Raw genomic sequence first — 22,919 nt, 5'->3', positions numbered from 1 at the left:
CATCTTGTTTTTCATCCAAAAGTTTATTATAACTCACCCATAAAAATGTACCGGACACTGGAATGTAGCACAGTCTCCATTGAGGCACACTACACTGTTATACACATTTTAAAAAATGTTTGGTCTTGTGTACATTACTGAAGTGGAGACTTTTTGGAGGCTTGTCACTTATTTTGCATATCTCTCTGTCTATTGTATAATAACACCTACTGCTACAGAATCATAACCCCTTCCATGTGAACTTAATAGCAACAGTGAAGTCCCTTCTTAGCTTCCTGGGGGCTTTAGGTCCTCTTTCTTTTCAGGGTTTAAAAAGTCTGATTGGGTTTCATTTTATTTTACCAGTGGTTGGTAGATTTGTTTGTTCCAGGATTTTATTTTGTGTTTATTCCTTCTTCCCAGAAACACAGGGCAATAAATGGATGGTGAGGAAATGTAATAGAGGCCATTGCTTCTGATTTTGTTCTGAAAATAATGTCTGAATATGTGACAGAATTGGGTCCAGAATTCCCATGTGGAAGAGGAGTACCTTGTCCCAGTATTAAGCCACAGGAAGGAAAGCCTCCTGAGGCTTTTAGTTCGTGGGAGAGCTCTGTGCTCTTTCCCGATGTTCAGGATCCCTAAGAAATGAATGCTTATGGCTGCATAGGACAGGAGACACTCCTCTCAAGAGATTCTTTGTATGCAGCATTGTTGTAGCCGTGTTGATCCCAGGATATTACAGAAACAAGGTGGGTGAGGTAATATCTTGTAATGGACCAACTTCTGTTGGTGAGAGAGACAAGCTTTTGAGCTTACACAAAGCTCTTCTTCAGATCTGGGAAATGTACTCAGAGTGTCACAGCTGAATACAAGGTGGAACAGATTGTTTAGCAATACACATAGTTCACACACAGTTCAAGGGAGCATTCAAAGTGCTACTTTGATATCTGGGATTCCATGCTGAAGTTCCCAATGCTCCAACTCCCAGTACTGTTCCTATATCTCTTTTTTTCTCTCTTCTCCTGACTCTCCCCCTTTTCAAGCCACAACATTTTCCCCAATTCCACCCCGTCCATTGACTATCTGAAATATTGCACCATATTTGGTATAATTTGCATATAGAATCACACACATTTTGCATGACAGAGTTGCTGTGGTAATATAAAATTGTTAAATTCAATACTAGTGGTATCATTTGGTAGTGTACATTAATAGACATAATCTGATGTTTTCTATTTATAACTAGTCCATTATCAAGTCCTGCTTCTGTTTCTGGGCATGGTTCCTCATCTTGCTTTAATTCTGGAGTAGAAGGCATTGTTACTCCAATGTGTTTAGGATTGGTAGTGTAGTCTGCTAGTCCTTAATCACATTCAGAGGGAAGGTCAGTCACTTTCCTGGCATGGTAGCTGGACTCATGGATGGTAGCTCGATGATCTGTTGAAGTATCCTGCATGTGTTAACTGCCGCCTTATCACAAATTCCATGGATCCTGATCTAATTCATGCTATGCCTCCCGCAGTGATCAACAACTGAAAGAGAACACAAATATTCTTGCTTATCACTTTTTACATCAGTAGATTCACTTCTGTCCTTCTCTCTGTCTGTTTCAGCTGCATAGCATACAACCATTGATTCAACACCCGTTTCCCATCCTTTAACCGAACCAGATATACTACTGATGGACTAGCCTTGTCCATGATACAGCAAAGATCCTCCCAACTGGCTTTTGGAAAGGACTTTTTATCTGAGACATACTGCACAAGTACCTAAACTCCCATTTCATACTCCTTGCCAGAAGTTTGGCCATCAAAATAACTTTTCATTTTTCTTTGGGCTTCCCCTAAATTAAGTAGCTCACATTTTATTTTTATATTTCAGCTTTGAATACATTTTTCACAGGTGAGATTTTTTGTTTGTTTGTTTTGGCCTGGGTTCTGTTAACTGCTGTATTTTAGCATCTTCTCTTTTACTGCTGCTTGGATTTCTTTATTCTTTTCTGAGTCTCAGCCAACTTAGATACCTCTGCTGCTACATTTAAACTTTTTCTTCCGAAAAGCAGTATTAGTTGCTGCTGTTCATTTTTTCTTCTTCAGCTTACTAGCTATCCCCTCACTCCCCCCCTTTTTTTTTTTAAATCATCAACATTCTCTTTAACACTTACACTTTTTAACACTTGCACCACCCCAAGCGCCACAGTGATTTTAGAGTCTGTGCAAAACTCCTTTTAGCTTCACATTCCTTTTCCCTAAATCACTCAGCTTCAGTTTTGCATTGTGAAATAGGACATTTTGCCCATAGTGACAAGCCAATGTATTCTGCAGCTTTAAGATTATCTCTGTGCTTTTTATACTCACTTCCCCCCAGCATAAAAACACCCTGAACCAGCCAGTTCCAATTAAAGAAGAGTGAGTAGCCCCAACCAAAGATGGACACTAAGCCATAAGTAGGCAGGTGGCTGGAGCCAGCAATTGAAGAAACCATATTTTGCTATTGATGTTCAGTATTCGATCAGTTCTATTTTTTTTCTTCACTTATTTTTCTGAAATTGATTCTGTCTGGTTCTGAAAGTTCGGAATATACATCCCTATAACACTTTTCCCACTGGTGCATATTTCTGACAAATGAAAAGGAAAATGTGAGTTTCATTTTTTGCTCTATCACTAACTGTGTTGCCTCAGGCCAGTCACTTAACTTGTCTGTCTGTTTCCCCTTCTTTAAAATGAAGATTAGTAACCCTGACCTACCCCCTAGACAATGGTGAGGGTTATTTAGTTAAGTCAGATTACTGGCAGTCCATCACAAGGAAGACAGCGTATCAAAATGAAATATTTGCTGTCACAATAAACAAGAGCAAACCCGTATTAAAAGAAATCAGTGAATACGGTGCAGATAGTAATCTGTCAAGAACATCAATGTTTCACAGAAATGAATATCTTTAAGTGCAGCTAATACAAAGAGCCAATGAACTCATGTGGGGGGCAGCTTCATACAGGTCTGCATACTGTAGTTTTTATTCTGCAAAACTCCAAGACACAAACTTGGTGGGGTGGTGGGGGAAGAAGGTTGCTCTTGGAGCAGTTTGTTGTATAGTCTTAGTTGTGCTTATATTGCAGATGATATTGTGAGGGTATTATCATAGCTGTGTCTGCTGAGTGCACCTTCTATATGTCAATGGTATCCTTTCAACTTAACCTGCATTCTCTCAGCAGTTCTAGCCCTGGTCGTAGGGATGTTTTGAGGCATAAGAGAAATGAAAAACCATGGATAGACCTTGCCTTGCCATATTAAAATAGGAGTTTTAACGTATAATTTCAAATTTTAGAGGATGGTGCTCATTGAAGGAGAGAGACCAGATTTAGAGACGTTCAGGAGCCATATATTTTATTTAAAATAAATTCTCTTGAGTATTTTAATGCAAATGTAACAAATTTTAATCTCCTTTGTTTATTGTGTCTTGCGGTTACTTTGTGTGTGTGTGTGTGTGTGTGTGTGTATATATATATATAATATATCTATCTCGTGTGCTATACCTCCATACTAGGAGTTTCCAACCCTGTGAAATTGTCATATTCCCTGTGTCAGCCCACCATCATCATGAGATTGCACCAGTTTTAGGAAATTAAAACTCTGTTTCTATCTGGATAGTTTTCCAATTAATCTTCCATAACAGAATTTATTTCCTGCAGGAAGGAATAAACTATTGTATATTTAAATGTTCATTGAGGGTGAAGTTCACCTGTGTGCAAGGGGCCAGCTCATTTAAATCCCTCTTGTGCATAATCTTTGTGCTGGCCCTCTGCAGAGGGCTAAATTTCATGCTTATTATGTATTTGAATCTATCTGGACTAATTCATCATGTTTAATGGAATTAATTTCTTTTAGGTTCTTTTTCAAAGACAACATTTGGTCCAGATTAAGTAAAAAGTGCATAGATGGGTTTTCAAAACGCATTCTTAATCAATCTCCTTGGGGCGGCATAAAGCGTAGTGTGCTAAAGTGACTTTTCTATGCTGTGCGATGGACATGTAGTGGCTCCCTGACATTACACTACTGCACTAGCTTCCCTATTTCATATAATTTTAATGATGCTCATTGAAAATAATTAGGGGCTGAAAGCAAATGATGAAAATGCGTCCAAAAATATGCAACTCTTCTGACAGTGATGTTGACAGCAACCAAGGGCCTGATCCTACTCAGGGCCGGCTCTGGACACCAGCAAAACAAGCAGGTGCTTGGGGCGGCATATCTGCAGGGGCCAGCATTCGGGCCATCCTTTTTTTTTTTTTTTTTTTACTCACTTCCTCCCCTCTCACAACCCTGCAGAAGCCACGGAGCAGCTGAGGATCCAGCATGGGAGCTGAGAACCCATGGGACCCTGGGAGCTGTAGTTCCTTGCCTACCTCCCTGCCTAAAAAGCCAGCCCTGGAGCAGGGAAAGAACTACATTTCCCAGCAATCCCTTGGCAGCTATCAACCGGAGAGGGAGGGGTAGGGTGTGAGGTAGCTGAGCCATGCTGCAGCTTGCTGTGAGTTGAAAGGGGTGGCACTGTGAATGGGGAACAAGTGTGCCCAAGGAGTAGAAGGCTTGGCCCCAAATATCACCCTCAGAAGACTTCCCCAGACTGGATTAAGGATACTGGTGTGACCTCACCTTGCAGCTCCCAAAGAAGGAATTGGGTGGACTAAATGGACAGTGCCCCTCTCTAGCTGAAGCCTAGCAAGGGAGGTACGTGGATCCCGCTAGAATTTAAAATGAAAAGTAAGGGAGGGGAGGCTCTGGACCTGGGCAGCTTTAGATACAGTACCAGGCACTTAGGAGGATTTCCACTTCTGAGCCATGGAAGCAGAAATTGACTTTTCCTTTCCAGATATAGCTAATATTCAGAAAGGGAATCTAGCACCTGCCTTCCAGATTTGAACACCCTCAAAATTCAGGAGTGCTCAAGATCAATTCGGGCAACTGTTACTTCATTTCTCCCAAATCAAATATACTGATCCACAGTAACTTGCTGCAGAAAAGGTAGGATCAAATTGAGCAAGAAATGCTTCCCAGTGGTTTTTAGGACTGGAATTGCTATTTTCAACAGCCATTGCCTTTTTTTTTTTTTTTTTTAGTTTTATTTGTTTAAAAGGAAGACTGTGATATTGCATTGGCAAATTCCCCATAGAAAGAGAGAGTGGAACAAAAGAATAATAAAGACACCTCAACTTTTCCTCATTTATGTAGGACAGTCTTATAATATGCATCCAGATATCCTCCAATCACACAAGCTGAAAATTGTTCCACTTTACCGCAGTTCTGTAACCATATGGGAACCAATCCTGTCTGTGTTCTGTGCACATCCAAAACTCCTGCTGAATGATCCGCGCTGGGACAGCAGGATGGTGCAGGCTGGGGGGAGAGCCCAGGGCTGGGGTGGCGGGGATGGGGGGAGGGCACTGGTGGGGCGGAAAGAGGGGAGCTCAGCGCTGGGGCAGCGGAGGAGGGGGGCCAGCCAAAAAATTTTTTTTGCTTGGGGCAGCAAAAAACCTAGAGCCGGCCCTGATCCTACTTTCTAGCATTTTTTTTTCCTAACACATAAATAACTCTAGCTTGAGTCCCCACCCAGTTGCCTGGGAGCCTCTGGGCACCATTGATAGGCATTTTATTTACCACTCAGAAGCATAGTGATCAGAGAGTTTAAACATCTTTATCAGGAAGAGGGAAGGGAAATGACAGGGCAACTTGTTTAAACCTTAAATCTTTACTGTTTCTACCACTATAGCCCCAAGGTGCATGAAATGAGCCATGAGTGGCTAATGGGATGTTGTCATCTTCCCAGCTCCCCTCTCACAGTTAGTTGGTCAGGAAGCCCCAAGGAGATGCTGGGTTACGATTGCCAAAGCAGCTCTGGGAATTGACTACTTGACCAGCTATAGTGGCATTCAGCTGTGATGCTGGGTTGGGGAGGCCTCAGCAGAGTTCTTAGGCAGATGAAATGTGGGGCTCAGAACCCTTCAGATCTGCTCCCCACAGAGCCAAGCAGCTGTTCTCCGTACACTCAGTCCTCAGCAACACCAGTCACAGCTCTCATTTAGTGGGCCAAATTGCTAATTTGCTCCATCATTTGATGGTGATTGGTTACTCTCACCTAGGTGTTGCTAGTGACCTGGATCAGCTACTCTGCTGTCTACAGACAGTTTCTCAACTAGGATGAGATTTGCTGCCTGGCTTTGTCCATACACTGTAGTTTCTGGTGTAGGATTAGATAAACTGCTGTGCTTTTATCATAGGATACAGCTAATACTTTTAGCTCAGTTCTTTTAGAAAAAAAATAGTGCTATAAAGAACAGTACACAGAACCCTTACTATTTAACAGACAAACTCAGCATCAGACTGAAATCAAAGACTATCTTTTTCTCTTCATTTTGCTTGGGGCCTCTTACCCAAGCACAGCAAACATTACTCTTCATCAGGGTGACTCTGAACCCAGTCATTGTCCAGGCAATACCCAGGTGGTTTACAACAGGGTCATCTCCAAAATATCAGCACCAAGTACAAAGTATAGCCAAATTATTCCCCAATTTCCCCCCAAACAATCCACAGGTAATATGTAAATGAGGCACTGCCTCGCCCAGTCAACTCCCCTTGCATTCCAGCAGGTGACAGCAAAGAACAGCGTTGATATGTAAATCAGGTACTGCGGAGAATGCAGTTGGTATTTAAATAAGGTATTGCCTCACTCCGTCGGCTCTTGCAGGAAATGCCAGCAGAGAGCCCACTCACTTACCTTCCAGCTCTTGTAGGCTTCAGGCCACAGGGCTTACCAATATAATTGCTTATATTATGCACAAACTAGCTCTACCTTTCAGCATAATTCTGTCCAAAATAGCTGTGTGAATAGAAAGTTAAGTTTAAAACCACATAAATCAGGAAAGTCTCCTTCTTGCTCCCCCCCAACTGTGCGCCACTTTTTTCTTACCAGATCCGTTTCATGTTGGTTATTAATTTCAGAGACCAATTATTTCTCTGTGTGTTAAGAGGATATTGAAATTATGCCTTATGTTAGATACCTGTACTCACAGGTATATCTTATATATTGATCTTTGACTCGTGGGTCAGTTTGCAGTGCCTTGGCAAACTCTCCTTTTTTTCTCTGGTGGTTGCCATCTTGTGGTCCAGAATCTAAGCTTTCATGTGCTCCAGTTCAAACAGGAATTAATTCAGGGAAGTCCTATGGCCTGTGTTATGAAGGACATGGGACTTGATGATCACAGTGGTCACTTCTGGCCTTATCTAGGAATTTTATAAGCTATGAATCTGTGTAAAAAAATAAAAAACCCCAAAAGATATTCTCCCTCATGACTGTAAAACAAACGTTGCAAATATGATCCATATGTAAGGCCAGGTCTACTAGTGTGGATGCAGATTATACTCCAAAACTGTGCTTTTTACTGATATATTTTATTCCAGCCTCCCCCACCCCCAGCAAAAAAACGCTATAATACCAGCAAAAGTGCAGTATAATTGCACTTCATCACACCTCTGACCAACATAGCTATGTTAGCCTAACTGATGCAGTGATCTCTGTATGAGTCTGCAAACAGCCTAAAACAATACCTCTAAGTGAACTGTCCCATTCATATTAATTGGTGATAACTGAGAAATTTAATAACAGTTAATGGTGTTGCCATTTACTTTATTTCACTGCTGATCACAATACAGAAGAAAGAAAAGGTCCAATCAGATCATGAAGATCTGCGTAGTGGATGGTATCTCACTTTGGCAACACAGATCAGCAGAGTCCGGGAAGAATAACATCATTTGTATTTTTCCAGTCTGACTGCTGCTTTGTGTATACAGTATTATACATACAGGCACAAGATGAGATGTGTTGCGTTACACACCCAGAACGTCTACTTATGTCGCTGAGTGCACTAGGAATCCAGGATAAAGTCCGAAAGAGAGCAATTACAACCTTGCAAAATTGTCATGTGTATCTACCCGCCTAGGCGCACACAAGCTGTTCACCGTCCTTTACCATGATGACATAGAATAATGTGAAAACTAATTATATTTTACTTGCACATCAAAATGATAATTGCTTATATTTACTGGATTATTATATGCAATTTCAGTGATGTTTTATTTATCATTTTTTTCACTCTCATTTGTATTTAAAATATACACATGGTGAAAGCTAGCTTTCTATTGCCACATGCTTCTAAAGGGAGCAACATGGATTTACACTGAACATTGGTTAAAAACAAATGAACCATTATATCAAGGAGGTGTTTGTTTTACTTTAGAGAGTTACTTGTAAATGTTTAACTGAATGTATTATTCATTTCCCAGGTATCATGTCTGCTTGATGCGTTTTGTTGAGAATTTGCAACTCAGCTACTATGTTTAAAATGGCAGTTGCTAATGGTGCTCAGCAGGATAGGTGTAATTTGAGAGACAATTATAGACTAAAATTGTGAAACATAACAGTGGTGACATGAGTACTGTTTTCATTCATTAAGCAGAAGGAGGCCATAATTACTTCAGTTCATATATACCACCACTATGTATGCTATAATGGATACACACTGGTGTTTACGGATGCTGCATGTGTATAGGAGAAAATTTTTCAAATGTTTCTAAGTCACTTAAGCACTTTTGACAGTTTTACCCTATATATTATGGACATATTAAGCATTAAATTTTCAGGAAGTAATTCTTCTATTGGGCTTCAAATTATATTTGCATAACTGTGCATGCAATCAAGTTATAGCTGAAGTCTCCAGTGGTTTAACATTTGGAAATGCTTATTTATTATAGGAAATGCTCTAGTTCTCCAATTCTTTTACACTTAAAATGACTGTTTTAATGGCATGATAAATTTCTCCACGCTCCAGAATACAGTACTTAGTGCACATTCCAATTGGTTTTGTATGGTTTCGTCTGGGGGGAAAAAAATCAATCAAGCTTTTCACTCACTGGTTCATTTATTTTCTGAGTTTCAGTGGTGTGCCTTTGTAAGCAGGAAGATAGATATTTTTCCCTTAAAGATTTGCTGTATGATATTTCAAGCTAACGTTGCTTTTGTCTGTGTAGTATATAATATTTATATTATTTTCTAGGCATTGATATTTTATGTAATGTCCCTTCTGTGACATTGAGACAAAACGTGTTACAATGTGGCTAAAAGTGAAACCATTTTCAATGTAATACATGCGGTTTTGTTAGAAACCAATTTATTTGGATTTAATCCATATAGGAATAATTAAATAACATCTTTTTAAAAAAGACTAGCACACACATCTATTCACCTCCCTACTCTTATTTGTTACATTGAAAATGGTGTGGTGTTTGCTATGTTTATGCTTTCTAGTATATCATTTGGAGGCAAGCCAGTTGTGTGTTAGAGAAGAAAGGTTTGGAAATCCTGTAGCCTGAAGCCTAGTAGCGAAGGGAGGTAAATGAGTGAGAGCTCTGCTGACATCTTCTGGAGAGCAAGGGGCGATGACTGAGCAAGGCTGTATCTTATTTAAATATCAACTGTGTTCTCGGTACCTCATTACTGTATAATCTGTGTTCTCTGCTGTCACCTGCTGGGAAGCATGGAAGTCGCCTGAGGGAAGCAGTGCCCTATTTATATATTTACAACTGTGGATAGTTTGGGGACATTGGGGTGCAGCTTGGCTAAATTTTGTACTTGGGGCTGATATTTTGGAGATGACCCTGTTGGGAATCACCTGGGCAATGGCTGGGTTCAGGATGACCCTGACAGAGACTGGTGGTTGCCAAGGTTGGGCAAGAGGCACTGGACAGAGTCAAGATTCAAGTAAAAAGAATGTGTGGTTTTTGGTTTATTGCAAGTATTATTTCTCACAGAATAGGGAGTCTGGTGGGTCTGTTAAATCACGGGACCCTTTTCATCTGGAAGTGGAGAGGTGCGAAGTGTAGTTATCTCGTTTGGTTAGAACTCAGCTGCAATTCCAATCAGATGGACAGTAAAAACAGAGCCTGGCAGCAGTTCTGCTCACCTGGTCAGCAGTAAGTAGTGCAAAGCAGCAGCTGGGACCACCAATAACTTCCAGCAGGAAAACAGCAGGTGGAGTAAAGCAGCAGTGGGGCCCATCTCCAGCAGGAGAGAAGTGGACTGAGAGCAAATGTGTGGACTATGGTGGGAGCAGCATCAGTCTAAACTGTGCAGTAGACTCTGGTGAAGCCACCCTGTCCTACCTGCTGAAATAATTCTAGCAGGACAGGTGGTGAAGCCCAGGATGCCTGTTTGTTTCAGGAATGAAGGCTGACATTTGCATACTGTTACAGATGCCTTCATCCAGGCAGCCTCTATTAGCCGTTGGCAGTGAGTGAAATAGGGGAACAACTGAACAAGAGCTCAAAAGCCCCAAAATTGGGATGCAAAAATTTCAGCGAGAGGAACAAAGATTAAAATAAAAAAATAGAGTAGGGGCTGAAAAGGTCAGGAAAGAGGCTCAAATGTGTCAATGGCCTTGGTACAAGACTCTCTCTTGTGGGGACGGGTGGGGGGAGGAGTAATGTGATTATTCCATCACAAGGGGAGGGACACCATCAAAATAAGGATGGTGATCACTGATCTATGTGCAAAAACATGTAAACTAGTTTATAGGAGGGATCTGCAGATGTGGCAAGTGAAGGTGTGCAGAAAGGGTGCAAAGGGCATTTGTTCAACTATATTCTTAAATCTTGTTTCCATACTTTTCTCAGCAGACTTTGAGAAAACTATGCTGTTTCCTCAATCCTTTTACATGATTCCTCTTTAAGCTTCTATTTCCTACCAGGTCCACTAGCATAGCTAGTAGGTGATTATGCTTTATTTGTATTAATCTGCTATGTGACTCAATGAAGTGTGGTGCTTGCTAAACCATTGTCCAGTAGCATCATGTGTCCATTTCTTGTGTGTACCATGGGGTGAGGTGTCAGGAATGGCTTGTCTCATGATTTAAGATAGCAGCAACTACAGGTACCCAAAAGCAAAATTGCAGTACAAGCTAATTTTTAATGTACAATATCTTTTCTCTGATCTCAGTGGAACAGCACATTCCAAAATATGATGCTGTACCTCTGTTATAGGTCAGAAAAACTCAGGTTTTTTTTGTCATGGTGCAAGGAGCAAATGATTAGTAGTTCATAAGAATTTGACTTACATTTTTAGTCAGTTAGAAACTGGATCTCATATCATCAAAGGCAATACCTTCCTAGGCACCGAATTTACTCTCTCATATCCAGTGATCATCTAACTTTAATTAGCCACAACTGCATGCTATAAATTAGTAGATGAATCAATATTTAATAGTGATGTTTCTATATAGATAATTGAAATACTATATAGTGTGTTAAAAAGCTGGTAACGTAAACTTCCTTTGTTTTTATAGAGCAAACATAAAAATTAAAATAGAAGTTCTCATTTATTATTAAGAAAGGGGTAATATACCATAGATTAAAGAGATGAACAGTCACTCTTGAGGAAGAGGTGACATATTGCCTGATCAATATAGGAAACATTATACTAATTTTACATCTGCTGTATGAAAAGCAGTACAATTTAGCTACAGTATGCATGCTCACTATTTTTGTGCAATGCAGTGTACAGCTTCAGAGGTTTGCTTTTTTTAAAATCTGAACTTTGATTTAACTCAGTGAATTCTGTCAGCAATATTATACCTCTGTGCATCACTCAAGTGAGCTGTGAAATCCCTCCTATCTATAGACTTTGTGTGGTGTAGGCTGAGGGGCCCACCCCAGCAGTTGAAATTGAGGCAGGGAGTACCTGCATCACCACATTTGACCAGAAGAGGGTGTGACAAGGTCACCAGACCTGTAACAGTGAGATTTTCAAGTGTTCAGAACTGGCTTGTCTCTATTGACTTGAGTGGGAGCAGAGTTAGGGTGAGGCTTTCAGAAGTGCTCAGTGTTGGCCTAAGTATTTTAAATCTCAAAAAAGTCATAACAAAGTCACAGAAAAGTAATGTATGCTTCTCTCCCTGACACAGAGTGTGAAATGATAAATGTTTTTTGTTGAGCATTAGCACACACACATTGAGGATTTTGTCACTCCTTTTAGTGAAGCAGCAAAATGGCTGAAGTGGTTTTGCAGATTCACTAAAATGATGGAATACAGACAGTCCCTCTCTGCTCACTGGAGAATTTATAATAATATAATATAATATAATATAATTAATAATATATGGAGATATACCTATCTCATAGAAGTGGAAGGGACCTTGAAAGGTCATTGAGTTGAGTCAAGTCCCCTGCCTTCACTAGCAGGACCAATTTTTTGCCCCAGATCCCTAAATGGCCCCCTCAAGGATTGAACTTACAACCCTGGGTTTAGCAGGCCAATGCTCAAACCACTGAGCTATCTCCCCCCGCCCCCCATTTAAGAAGTGCCCCAAATAAAGTTGTTTTGATATGAGGTTACCACCAATGGAAGTTGCTGGGTTTACAGCTTGGAACGTGTGTTCTTTCCCACAGAACAAGTATAGCCTAGGCAGCAGCAGCTTCCCTACGTTGATCCATTAGTGAGATGAGAGGGAAGGTTTTTTTGCGTGGCTTGTTCAGTTCTTGGCATCTCTACTTAGACTGGCAATGAGAGGGTTATTTAATGCCAGTTGTAGTGTTGGGTTTTGATACCATAGAAGCAAGTGGTAACCATAAACAGCATTCTTACTTGTCAGGTTTTAGCTTAATAGTATACATAATGCCACTGGAATCTTAGGCTGTTTTTTATAAATTGTAGTCTGCATAAAGTTATTCTAAATCACAGTCTTCTCACTCACTTTTGTAGACTTTTGTAACTTAAGTCATTCTGCAACTGTCACATCATGATAGAGAATTCTGACTTTTAGTTGTGCAAACGATCCACATCCAAGACGTGTCTACCTGCAAATGACTTTGTGTTGCCAAGCAAATGTTGTATTCTTTCTGTCTCAAAGACCAGATATGATTTTCCTTCATTTAACCTTCAGTGTTGCTGGAAATAGGACAACATCCTTCAAAAAGGCAGTCAATGGGGGTTATTTGAGTTCTTCTCTTTGCTCATGTAGAGGTTCAGAAGAAAGCAGCTACCATGAAAATCAGTCATTCTTAGCTCTTAGTGTTTCAGCTTTTAACTCAGTTAAGTTTAGGAATATCAGTTCTCCCAGTTCTGCAATCTGTTTTTCTTCTTATATTGGACCCTGTATTCTGTTTCTAGGGAAAATATATATGATAAGTTCACCACACAATTATGTAGGAGGCCAGACAAATGTCTGGATTCCATAATCCCTTGCAGTTTCTTAGGTGCCTAAATCCCGCGTTTAAGGCACCAATGCGTAGCATTCACAAAACTCACTCGGCTTCCACCTGACCATGTTGGCACTTACGGATCCTTCAGTGGGCATGTGCAAAACCCCTAGGTCTTGACACCACCGAGCAGATTGGGGTGCTAGCTCGTGCCTAAGCCATGGTCAGATTCTCACACTAGGTGTTGCTATGTGACCTGTATATGAGCAGATAGGTAATTTGGGGACCAGCAAGCATGCTTGTGTGCCCCAATTGTCCAGTGGTGAGAGCACACACCTAGGTTGTAGGAGACCCAGATTTGAATCCCCACTCTGTCTGATTTGTAGCATGGACTTGAACCCAGGCCTTCTGTATCCCAGTTGAGTGCCCTAATCTTAAGTGTATCGGGGGGTGGGGGAATACCCTTGTATTGTACCCTTCCTGTGGAAGCTGTTACATTTTGTATAAATAATGAACTAGTAATTGAAGCAGGGTCTCTTCCACATCTCATCAATCTCTTGATTTTTCTCTCTCTCTCTCTGTCCCAGTGAATATATAATAACTTAATACAAAGTGAAACAGCTTCAGCCAGCAAGACTGAGAAAGACTGTCTAGAATACTCAATAAGCCTGGTGGTTAGGGTACTCACATGGGAGGTTGGAGAGGTGGGTTCAAATCACTGCTCCAAATCAGGCAGAATAGGGATTTGAAAACAGGTCTCCCACACTAATAGGGTCGGGGTCTCTGTCTCACTTTTGTTTGTCATGAGAAAGAGCCGACCTGACTTAGGTGCCCAACTCCAGGAGAGGTTTTGTGGCTGTGAATCCCAAGTGGAGATAGTTGCCTCTCCCTTTGGATGGCCCACTGGCTGTCTTAGGTGGCTCTCTGCTCAGCTTGCTGGCTTCTTAGGCCTTCTGAATTCCCTTTCTCTGATGACCAGGCTCCTCATGTAATGCATGAGGAGCCTGGGTGCCTAATTCAGGGGCTGAGGGTTCCACTCAGCAGCAGGGCACCTAGAAGCTAGGAATTGCAGTGTTTAGCAACACCTAAGTCCTTTACTGGGTCTAGCCCTACTGTGCTTTTCCACTGTTTCTACCTTATCCTGAAAAGTCTTATTTTCCTATATGGAATTGTGTGCAGTGTTAAACTACTTACTAATGTGCTTACTAATGTGCACTTCTCAAATTGCATCACTAATTTCACTGTTCTTATTCCCTATTATGGGTTATTTATTCATGCAACTGTTTAGTTCATCTTGGTGTCATGGCACTGTTTGCTTCTCTAACTTCCACTCATTCTACCCAAGTGTCGTTCTTTCTGAGACAGCAATCTTTCCATTACAGAGAGAGCATTCAAACCTAATATCCTAGGATGCTGTTTCCTAGCTGTCTAAGATGTTCAGGCTTTTTTGGAGAAGGAAGTCCCAATGGGTGCTTTTGTTCTGTAGTCCTTGGGATTTTTTATTTAACTGTAATAAGGATCAAACACTGCGATTCTTCTATTGAAGAACACAGCACAATTTGTCTGAAAATGAATTGGAGCCACATGAGGATGAGTCCTTTAGGCATCAGCATCGCAACCCCCCCTTGTCTAATCTTTTCCTATGCCATGGTAGTGGGCAAGGAAGTTTTATTTTCAGCCATAGCATCATCCAGACCAGAGGAACTCTTCTGAATTGCCGCCAGCAGCCGCAGCACAGTAACAGTTTAAGATTTAATGTTGTTAAGAACTGTCAACTTCTTTTGCACATACTCTCGATCGTACAGACGCGCCCCGGGTTACGCAAACCCGACTTACGCAAATCTGGACTCACGGAAAAAGTTTTTGGTTTTTTGGTTGGGTTTTTTTGCGTAATTGTCGGGTATACATTCCCGACTTACGCAAGGTGTTCCAGAAGGGAACATTTGTGTAAGTCAGGGAGCGTCTGTATTCTGATTTCTTCCATGCAGGGAGAAATTTACCTTCTATATCAGTTGGTGTTCAACCAGTTTCACTTACTGAGGAAATGGGTATGCTCAGAGGTTGTGACCGTTTGTGTTGACATCCCCCAACCCCCACCCCCTCTTCCTCCTATTCTGTGTCTTATTTTCTTGGATTTTCATCAAATCCTGAACTCAACTGCATTGCATGAGCACAGCAAGATGAGATTACCACAATCCTGCCCTGCCTAAGGAGAAAATTCACAACCAATTGACGTCTTTGACAGGAATATGAACCAGGGTCCAAGGAACAGGTGCTGTGGTCGACCTTCCAGCCAACGTATCCATTCATGACTGACCAGCCAACCAGTGTTCTAAACAAATCATCACAAAAGCCATATATCTCCCTCCTTTTCTCCTGTCTCTCCTCCGCCTTGTGTCTGTCTGCATGTTAAAAACACAAGCGAATACCCTTTATACATTAGGACTGAAAGTAAAATTAACCTTTTCCTTTTCATCAAAGAAAGGTTGTTCTGAAAATAAGAAACTGATATTTTGCCTCCAAAAGGAGAGACTTCAAAGATTTTTTTGTATAATCACTGGTTTAAATGCTTGTTTTAATTTCTTGCGACTGATCAATAAACTTTCAACTTTAGAATGAATGCTTCTGGGTGTTTGTGAAGAAATCGAGTAAACCAAGGCCTCTGTAGAACATGCCCTCCACACTCCCCAAACCTTATAACACTGTTTAATGTTGGACTGTGAAAGAATTTATAACACCGTTAACTCTTTGAGATCAATACAGCAGTGCTTATGAACAATTTATACATTTAGAGCCATGCTTGGATTCCTCTGAGAGTGTACAACTTCAGAAAGAGCAATTCCTAATCAGACAGTATGGAGGGACAGTATGCTTTGTCTAAAAATAAATGATTTATTCAACAGACTTGAAACTAAAATTAATAGTTTTGTCAGTGTACAACCAATAGCAAACTAATTTCCAACTAAACTTTCATACAAGTAAAGGTAATAAGCAGTGAGGCTCAACAGGTAGTTAGCATGAGACAAAAATCATCAGCCCTCCTGAGGCATTAAAAAGAAAAGTAGCCCAGCAAAGTACTTATTTCCCAGAGGTATGATTATCTCACGCAAACAGAGTCCTGCAGTTCCCTTATTGCTATTGTGAAATGTCTTTCATGTGAATTAAATTATTTAAATAAATGACTTTGATCATTGAAAGCTGCTAGTTTGAGATAGAATAATTCCACTCAGTGGTTGATATATTGCTCTAACCCTATTTAGAATCACAGTATGCCCTAAATCTAAATTCTTTTATCACTCAAATTGTCAAGGATTATATGCCATTCATATTACATTTTGCTGCAAACCTATAACACAAAGTCTATGCTGCTTAAAATGTTAGAATATACTTGAGAAAATGTCAGCTCCATAATGATCATGTCTGTTTTCACTTTAGTTTGACCTGCTAAGTACTCAGATACCATAGTGATGAGTACACAATACAGCTAGAATATGTCTGTGCACCCATCATAGCTGACTACAAGAACATGTTACCAATATTCGTCCTTCTCTTTTCTAGCCATTGCTGTTTGTTATTTAAATAGGCCCACAATGCGTTAAATACCTTCAATTATTATTATAATAAAAAAAATTTAATAGCTTTTATCACAATAATTTATAAAATAAATTATTTAATTAACTGAATATCCAGTTGTCCATATATTAGATTACCCTAAACATAAAGATAACAAGCCAACCTTCTAGACACTGCAGCACCTTCAAGAAAAGGGGAGGAGACTTGTCTGGATTTTGTTCTGACTTTCTAAGAAGCCAAGGTAGCAACTTTCCCTTGATGCATGTCTGTAACTCCTTATCCTGGGTGTTACTTGTGCACGCAAGGAACACTATGGCTCTTCTAGTTTAGAGCTGGAAATGGTCTTCAAAAGAGCTGGCACATCTCAAATGTAGTATTAGTTGTTGTTTATTTAACAATTGTATGTAGCACCACAGGACATAAAAATGCCATTGTTTGGAAGTATCTGTACTTGTTTACTCCACATCTATTAATTTAATTACAAAGAATATAGACGTGCTTCATTGGCTGCTAACCACTCCATTTTTCTAATACGCTACCTAGTGTAAATAGCTTTTAACATTAATTAATCAAACTTTAACACCAACCCATTCACAATAATGGAGTACAAAAAGTTATAGGACAGAAGAAAAAAAAGTAGCATTAAAGTAGGGTTACCATACGTCCGGTTTTTCCCGGACATGTCCGGCTTTTCAGCAATCAAACCCCCGTCCGGTGGGAATTGCCGAAAAGCCACACATGTCCGGGAAAATGGCCGGCACTTCCTCTCCTGCTGGGGCTCTGCTCCACTCTCTCAGATTTACAGAGCCAAGCTGCCCGAGCCAGCGCTACTGGCTTCGGGCAGTCCCCCCCTGCCTCCGGACCCCGAGCCCTCAGCCAGGCACTTCTCCTACCCGGCTCCAGCTGAGCTGCTCCCGTGGTGCAAGGTCCGGAGGCAGGGGGGGGGCTGCCCGAAGCCAGTAACGCTGGCTCCGGCAGCTCGGCTCTGTAAGTCTGAGTGGGAGGAGCCGAGCAGCTCAGCTGGGAGCCGGGGAAGGGACGTGCCCAGCCAGCTCAGGGTCCTGAGGCAGGGGAGGGCTGCCCGAAGCCAGCAGCTCGGCTCTTACATTCTGAGAGGGGGGGAGCAGCTCAGCTGGAGCCCAGGTAGGAGAAGTGGGGTCCGGAGGCGGGGCTGGGGTGTGCTGAGCGGGCCGGGGGGCCGGCGGGGCTGGGGGTTGCTGAGCGGGCTGGGNGGGGCCGGGGGCCGGTGGAGTGTCCTCCTTTTGGAGGCTCGAAATATGGTAACCTTAATTAAAGACTGCTGAATAAGCCAGATAATACAAAAAATTTGATTAATTAAATATGTTACTGTACCTGTAAGTACCTTAATTTGTTTGCTAACAATCTCTGTCCAAGATGGGAGTGTTGGTAAAGGCTGAATTCTAATAGTTCTTGATGGCTGCTTTTAGCATAGTACTTCCTGTCTGTTCCTCTTGTTCTTTATGTGGCTTTCAAAATAACTTTATCAGAAAACTAGTGCATGTCAAAGACAGTTTATTTTGCTCTTCAATATGCTGACAGTTTTTCAAAATGTCCAGGAAGTTTAGAATCTATCTTCATTCTAGAATATGCTCAAACACAGAATTTACTGGTATAGGAGAAGTATGACCCTCCAAGCTATAATCACCCCAGAAAGCCCCCAGAAGTCAATGGCAAGTGAAGATGCTTGTTGTCTTGTCATATTCAGCCCTACGTTGTGAGGAGGTGGAACTCGATGGTTACACTGATTTGCTGTTTTAGTGAACTAACACCTAAAAAAAAGATAAATATCTAAAAACTTGCTGCTGGTCATTTTTCTCTTCCAGCTCATATATATAGTAATTTTAGCTGCAAAGATTTTCAAGGTAAACCGACTCCCTTCTTAATTACTGAGTTCGTTCGTTCATTCGTTCGTTCATTCGTTCTTTCTTTCTTTCTTTCTTTCTTTCTTTCTTTCTTTCAAGACAGAGCTTGAACATGCAGGTTTGTTTACATAAAATAATTTGCCATGAAGCATACAACTTTTTCATGCAGTCCAGTGAAATGCATCAGTTAAGTAAATGTAAAATTCTGTGGCATGTTGGAAATAGCTAACAATTGACTGCTCACAAATACACGTTAATTTTGAGATCTGTAGAGACGTAGAGAACTAAGTAGAGAGTAACTAAGTAAGTAGAGAACTAATTAGTTTATGAAATCACTGCTACCAAACTAAGTGAAACCTAAGTGAGAGGGGGAGTGGTTTTTTGCTCCCTCTGTTTAAAACTCTGTTTTAGTTTGTTTTTTGTTTAAAATCTACTTAACTCAACAGCCTACCTAACTACAAACAAACAAAAACAAACAAACAAAAAGGAAAAAAAGATCTCTTTGCAAAGGGGCAACACACACCTTTGCCACTTAAATTCAAAGAAACTTCCCAGTCCACTTCTGTAGGTCCTCTGAGACAATCTCCCACCAAAACAAGAGACACAAGACATGACATTCCTTACATTTCTAAGGTTACAAACAAAGTAACCTTGCATGCTTTATACATCAAAAAGTATCAAAAAAGGGGAAATATCCAGAGAATTATTTTTCCTTTGTAGGTACCTTATGATTTTAATACGTTGGTGCTCTCTAAATATATCTGGACACAGACAATAGCATATTGCTGCTCAAAATAACAAAAACACAAAGAAAAATAATTAATACAGAGACACTTCCCCCCAATTTTCAGTCAGCTGTACTGACTACAGTATAACATTCCTTTAACCAGAACATATTTCTGGTGTTAGGTGGAAACTATATTAAGTTTGCTTACAGATCCAATTATGCAATGGTGTATGTTGGATTCTTATTAATTTTCCAACTTGTCACCTGGGCAGCAGTTTATTTAATTTTACAGATAACAGTATTAACTAAAAAAAAAAATACTGCAGATGTACACTTTTTTATGTAATGATTAAATTATAGAAGTTATAACAACGTAACTGAAATTATAGCAGTTGCAGGCTTGTATGCAGATGTTCTTATTGGGCTGAATGGGGACGATCCTTCTAATTTTCAAAGCTGAGCATGTTTAGACTAGTCCACAATTGGCTGGGTGACCACACAGGAATAGCCTTTGCTTTATGCTGCTTGTTTCTTTATAAATGCTGATCTTAACTCTGTGTGTGTGTGTGTTTGCGCGCAAGAGCAGAGGATGAGGGCTCTGGCTAGGGGTTTGGATTGCAGGAGCATGCTCTGGGGCTACGGTGGGGAGAGAGGACTCCGCCCAGCTCTCCCTCCCCGCAGTAGCAACTGGGCTAGGGGGGAGAGGCGCCCCTCCCCTGACCACGGCAGGTCTGGGCTGGGGGAGAGGCTCCCCGGCCGCGGCAGGTCCGGGGCAGGGTTCGGACCGGGGGAGGGGCGCCCAGTCCAGGGCTGGGTTCAGGCCACAGGGAGGGGCACCTGTGGCAGGTCCGGGACGCGGCTGGGTTTGGGGCGCCCCTCCCCCAGCATGTCCAGGGGTGAGTTGGGGCTGGGGGAGGGGCACCCTGGCAGCAGGACAGGTCCGGGCTGGGTTCAGGTTGCCCCTCCCCCAGCCGTGGCAGGTCCAGGGCTAAGTTGGGAAGGGGCACCTCTCCTACAGCCGCAGCAGGTTGGGGGCTATGATATTTTGGGGCCGGGGAAGGGGCATCTCTCCCCTGGCTGCAGCAGGTCCCAGCCGGGCGGGTTCCCTGAGTGCTTGCATAGTGCTAAATCAGCTGCTGCGCGGCCATGCAGCTTACAGGGAACTTGTGTGTGTAAAAAGATTTTTACATACATTACTGAGACAAATTCTTAGTTGGTGTTAATTAGTGTAGCTTGATTGATTTCTGTGGAGGTGTGCTAGTTTACAGTAGCTGAGAAAATATATGTTCATAGCCTAGAGGCAGTTGACCTGCAGTTTGAGATCTGGTTTTGATTTGTGCTTCCATTAGCTCACTCCCTGGCACTTCAATGATACAACATGTAGTAGAGTTATACTACCATGCTTTGTGATCATGTAGATTTCATCCACTAAGCAAGACTGGCTCTGATCAGTATTTGGAGGAGGGACCTCAAGGAAAGAGATGTTCATAGAACATGCTCATCTGTTACGTATTAGGTGACTGCTTTTATTTTCTCTGTTATGGCAAGTCTCTTCCAGTTCAGGTTGCATTTCTTCTTCCACATCTTTACTTATTCTTTCTTTTTTTGAAAAAGGGAAATTATATTTAAAGTTCACTGTAAAGTAACATTCAGGTTAAGATTGCACCACTGTTTACAATTGCTATGCACCAGAACTCTGCAAGCTTGCATCACAGGAAATTTAGTTACTTACATGCAATAATAACAAACTTATGCAGGTGCAAATTCCTTGTGCTATTTACTTCGTAGTATTTCTCCAATAATGGGGGAGAGCATGTATTGTGCATTAGAAGCCGAAGCGGGAAGAAGTAAAATTACTCTATGGATCATAGCTTTGAATTTCTTGACCAGGCAAAGCATTTTTCCATGGTGCACTGCATTTCAGGCATTTATTTTACCCGTTTTCCCTTCTAGGATGATCCCGGCCATTAGCAAATCCTTCTTCCTGACTGATCTGGTTGCAGGACGTGAGTATGACCTTTGTGTTCTCGCTGTTTATGATGATGGATTGACATCTCTAACTGCAACCAGGGTGATTGGGTGTGTGCAGTTCACCACACAAGAAGAATATAAGCAGTGCCGCTCTCTTCATGCCCAGTTTCTTGGAGGAACCATGATCATCATTATTGGTGGAATAATTGTGGCTTCTGTTCTTGTTTTCATCTTCATTCTTCTCATGAAGTATAAAGTCTACAACAATCACCACAAAAATAAAAATACTAAAGTTAATAATGTCTGCTCTCAGACCAATGGTAGTCAGAGTGGGTCAATGGCTCATTCTGCTTCCAAACTCACAGAGAGACGGGAAAGTTTGCATCAGGAATGCTCAGGAACTTCCATCAAAGGCAAAACTGTTGTAGATTTGGATTGTGAAAGAGTGACTCTTACTGACACAACCTTTTTAACAACTGAAGCGTTATCTCAATAGCAATGTGACAAAGCAGAACACGCCACACGAGCCAAGGTGGTATCGCTTAAAACATTTTAATGCGAGTGGTTGTATTTTAAGCTTCACTACTATTGTCTATTTTTAAGATCAGATGGTTTAAAAAATATTTTTTTAATCTGTAAAACAGTTCCTGCATTCTTAACTATTTTTGTTTCAATATATTAAATATAAAGTGTGTGATTTACAAGATTTTTTTTACTGTTTCTTTTATAGCATACACCTGTGGTATTGAATCAGAAGCATAACTTTATTCTGACTAGGTTTGTCTTTAGTAAAAATGCACTATTCAATCATTCAGTTACCAACTGGCAGCAAGACCAACTCTCAGGAACCTCAAACTTCTCTGATAGTAGAGTCATTTACCAGTTCAACTACCGAGCTGTTAATGAGCAATGAAATGTCATAAAAAGTTCTCAGCTTGTTAATCCTGAGATGTTCATCAGTCTATGTGCATTGTATACATGTCATCCACAAAAGAAAAAGCTAATGGTTCCTCCATGGACAAAATACTACTCCAAATAAGGAAAAGAAAATTGAAGGATTTTGACATCATCTCGCACTATTCACTGGTACGGAATTGCTGGCATATATTATTTGCTTTGTAAAGGCTGGTATTATTCAAGACTGTGCCTTGAAGACCCTTCTCTTTCTTTTCAGTTAGGTTTACCTCACCTTAGACAGGGAGGAGCTCCCACTTTTGTCCTTCCTAATTTAAGTCTTCAGAAAGCTACTTAAATTAGAAATGGTGTGTTGTGCACATCTTTGCCACACTGGAAACTGTGTCCTAGTCTCCCACTCTCAAATTGTTTCACGTGTCAACCAAGTTAATCTCTCTCTTTTTGGTGTGTTTTTAGAGGGAGGACCCACAAGTTAAAGCTCTCCTCTCCCAACGTGCATTGCATTATCTCACTGTGTGGCACTGCATCTTCAGATAACATTGATAACCAATCTCTTATTTCTGTAGTACTGCATGAAGCGTAATGTAATTGGCCAAAGGATTAACTATGTAAATGTTTATGTGCAA

The 22,919-nt window shown here is 41.1% G+C and overlaps 1 protein-coding gene across 1 annotated transcript in view; it reads left to right on the top strand.

Moving 5' to 3' along the window:
* LOC117889153 (leucine-rich repeat and fibronectin type III domain-containing protein 1-like protein) overlaps positions 1 to 22,079 on the top strand; it is a 62,829-nt gene extending 40,750 nt beyond the window's left edge. The window contains exon 3 of the mRNA XM_034793022.1: positions 21,361 to 22,079. Coding sequence (XP_034648913.1) covers positions 21,361 to 21,874 — 514 coding nt within the window. The 3' untranslated portion in view covers positions 21,875 to 22,079. The remainder of the gene's footprint in view (positions 1 to 21,360) is intronic.
* Positions 22,080 to 22,919: the final 840 nt, after the last annotated feature.

Source organism: Trachemys scripta, chromosome 16, assembly GCF_013100865.1.
Source record: "Trachemys scripta elegans isolate TJP31775 chromosome 16, CAS_Tse_1.0, whole genome shotgun sequence".
NCBI classification, from domain to species: Eukaryota; Metazoa; Chordata; order Testudines; family Emydidae; genus Trachemys; species Trachemys scripta.
This window is presented reverse-complemented; position numbering and strand designations above follow the sequence as displayed.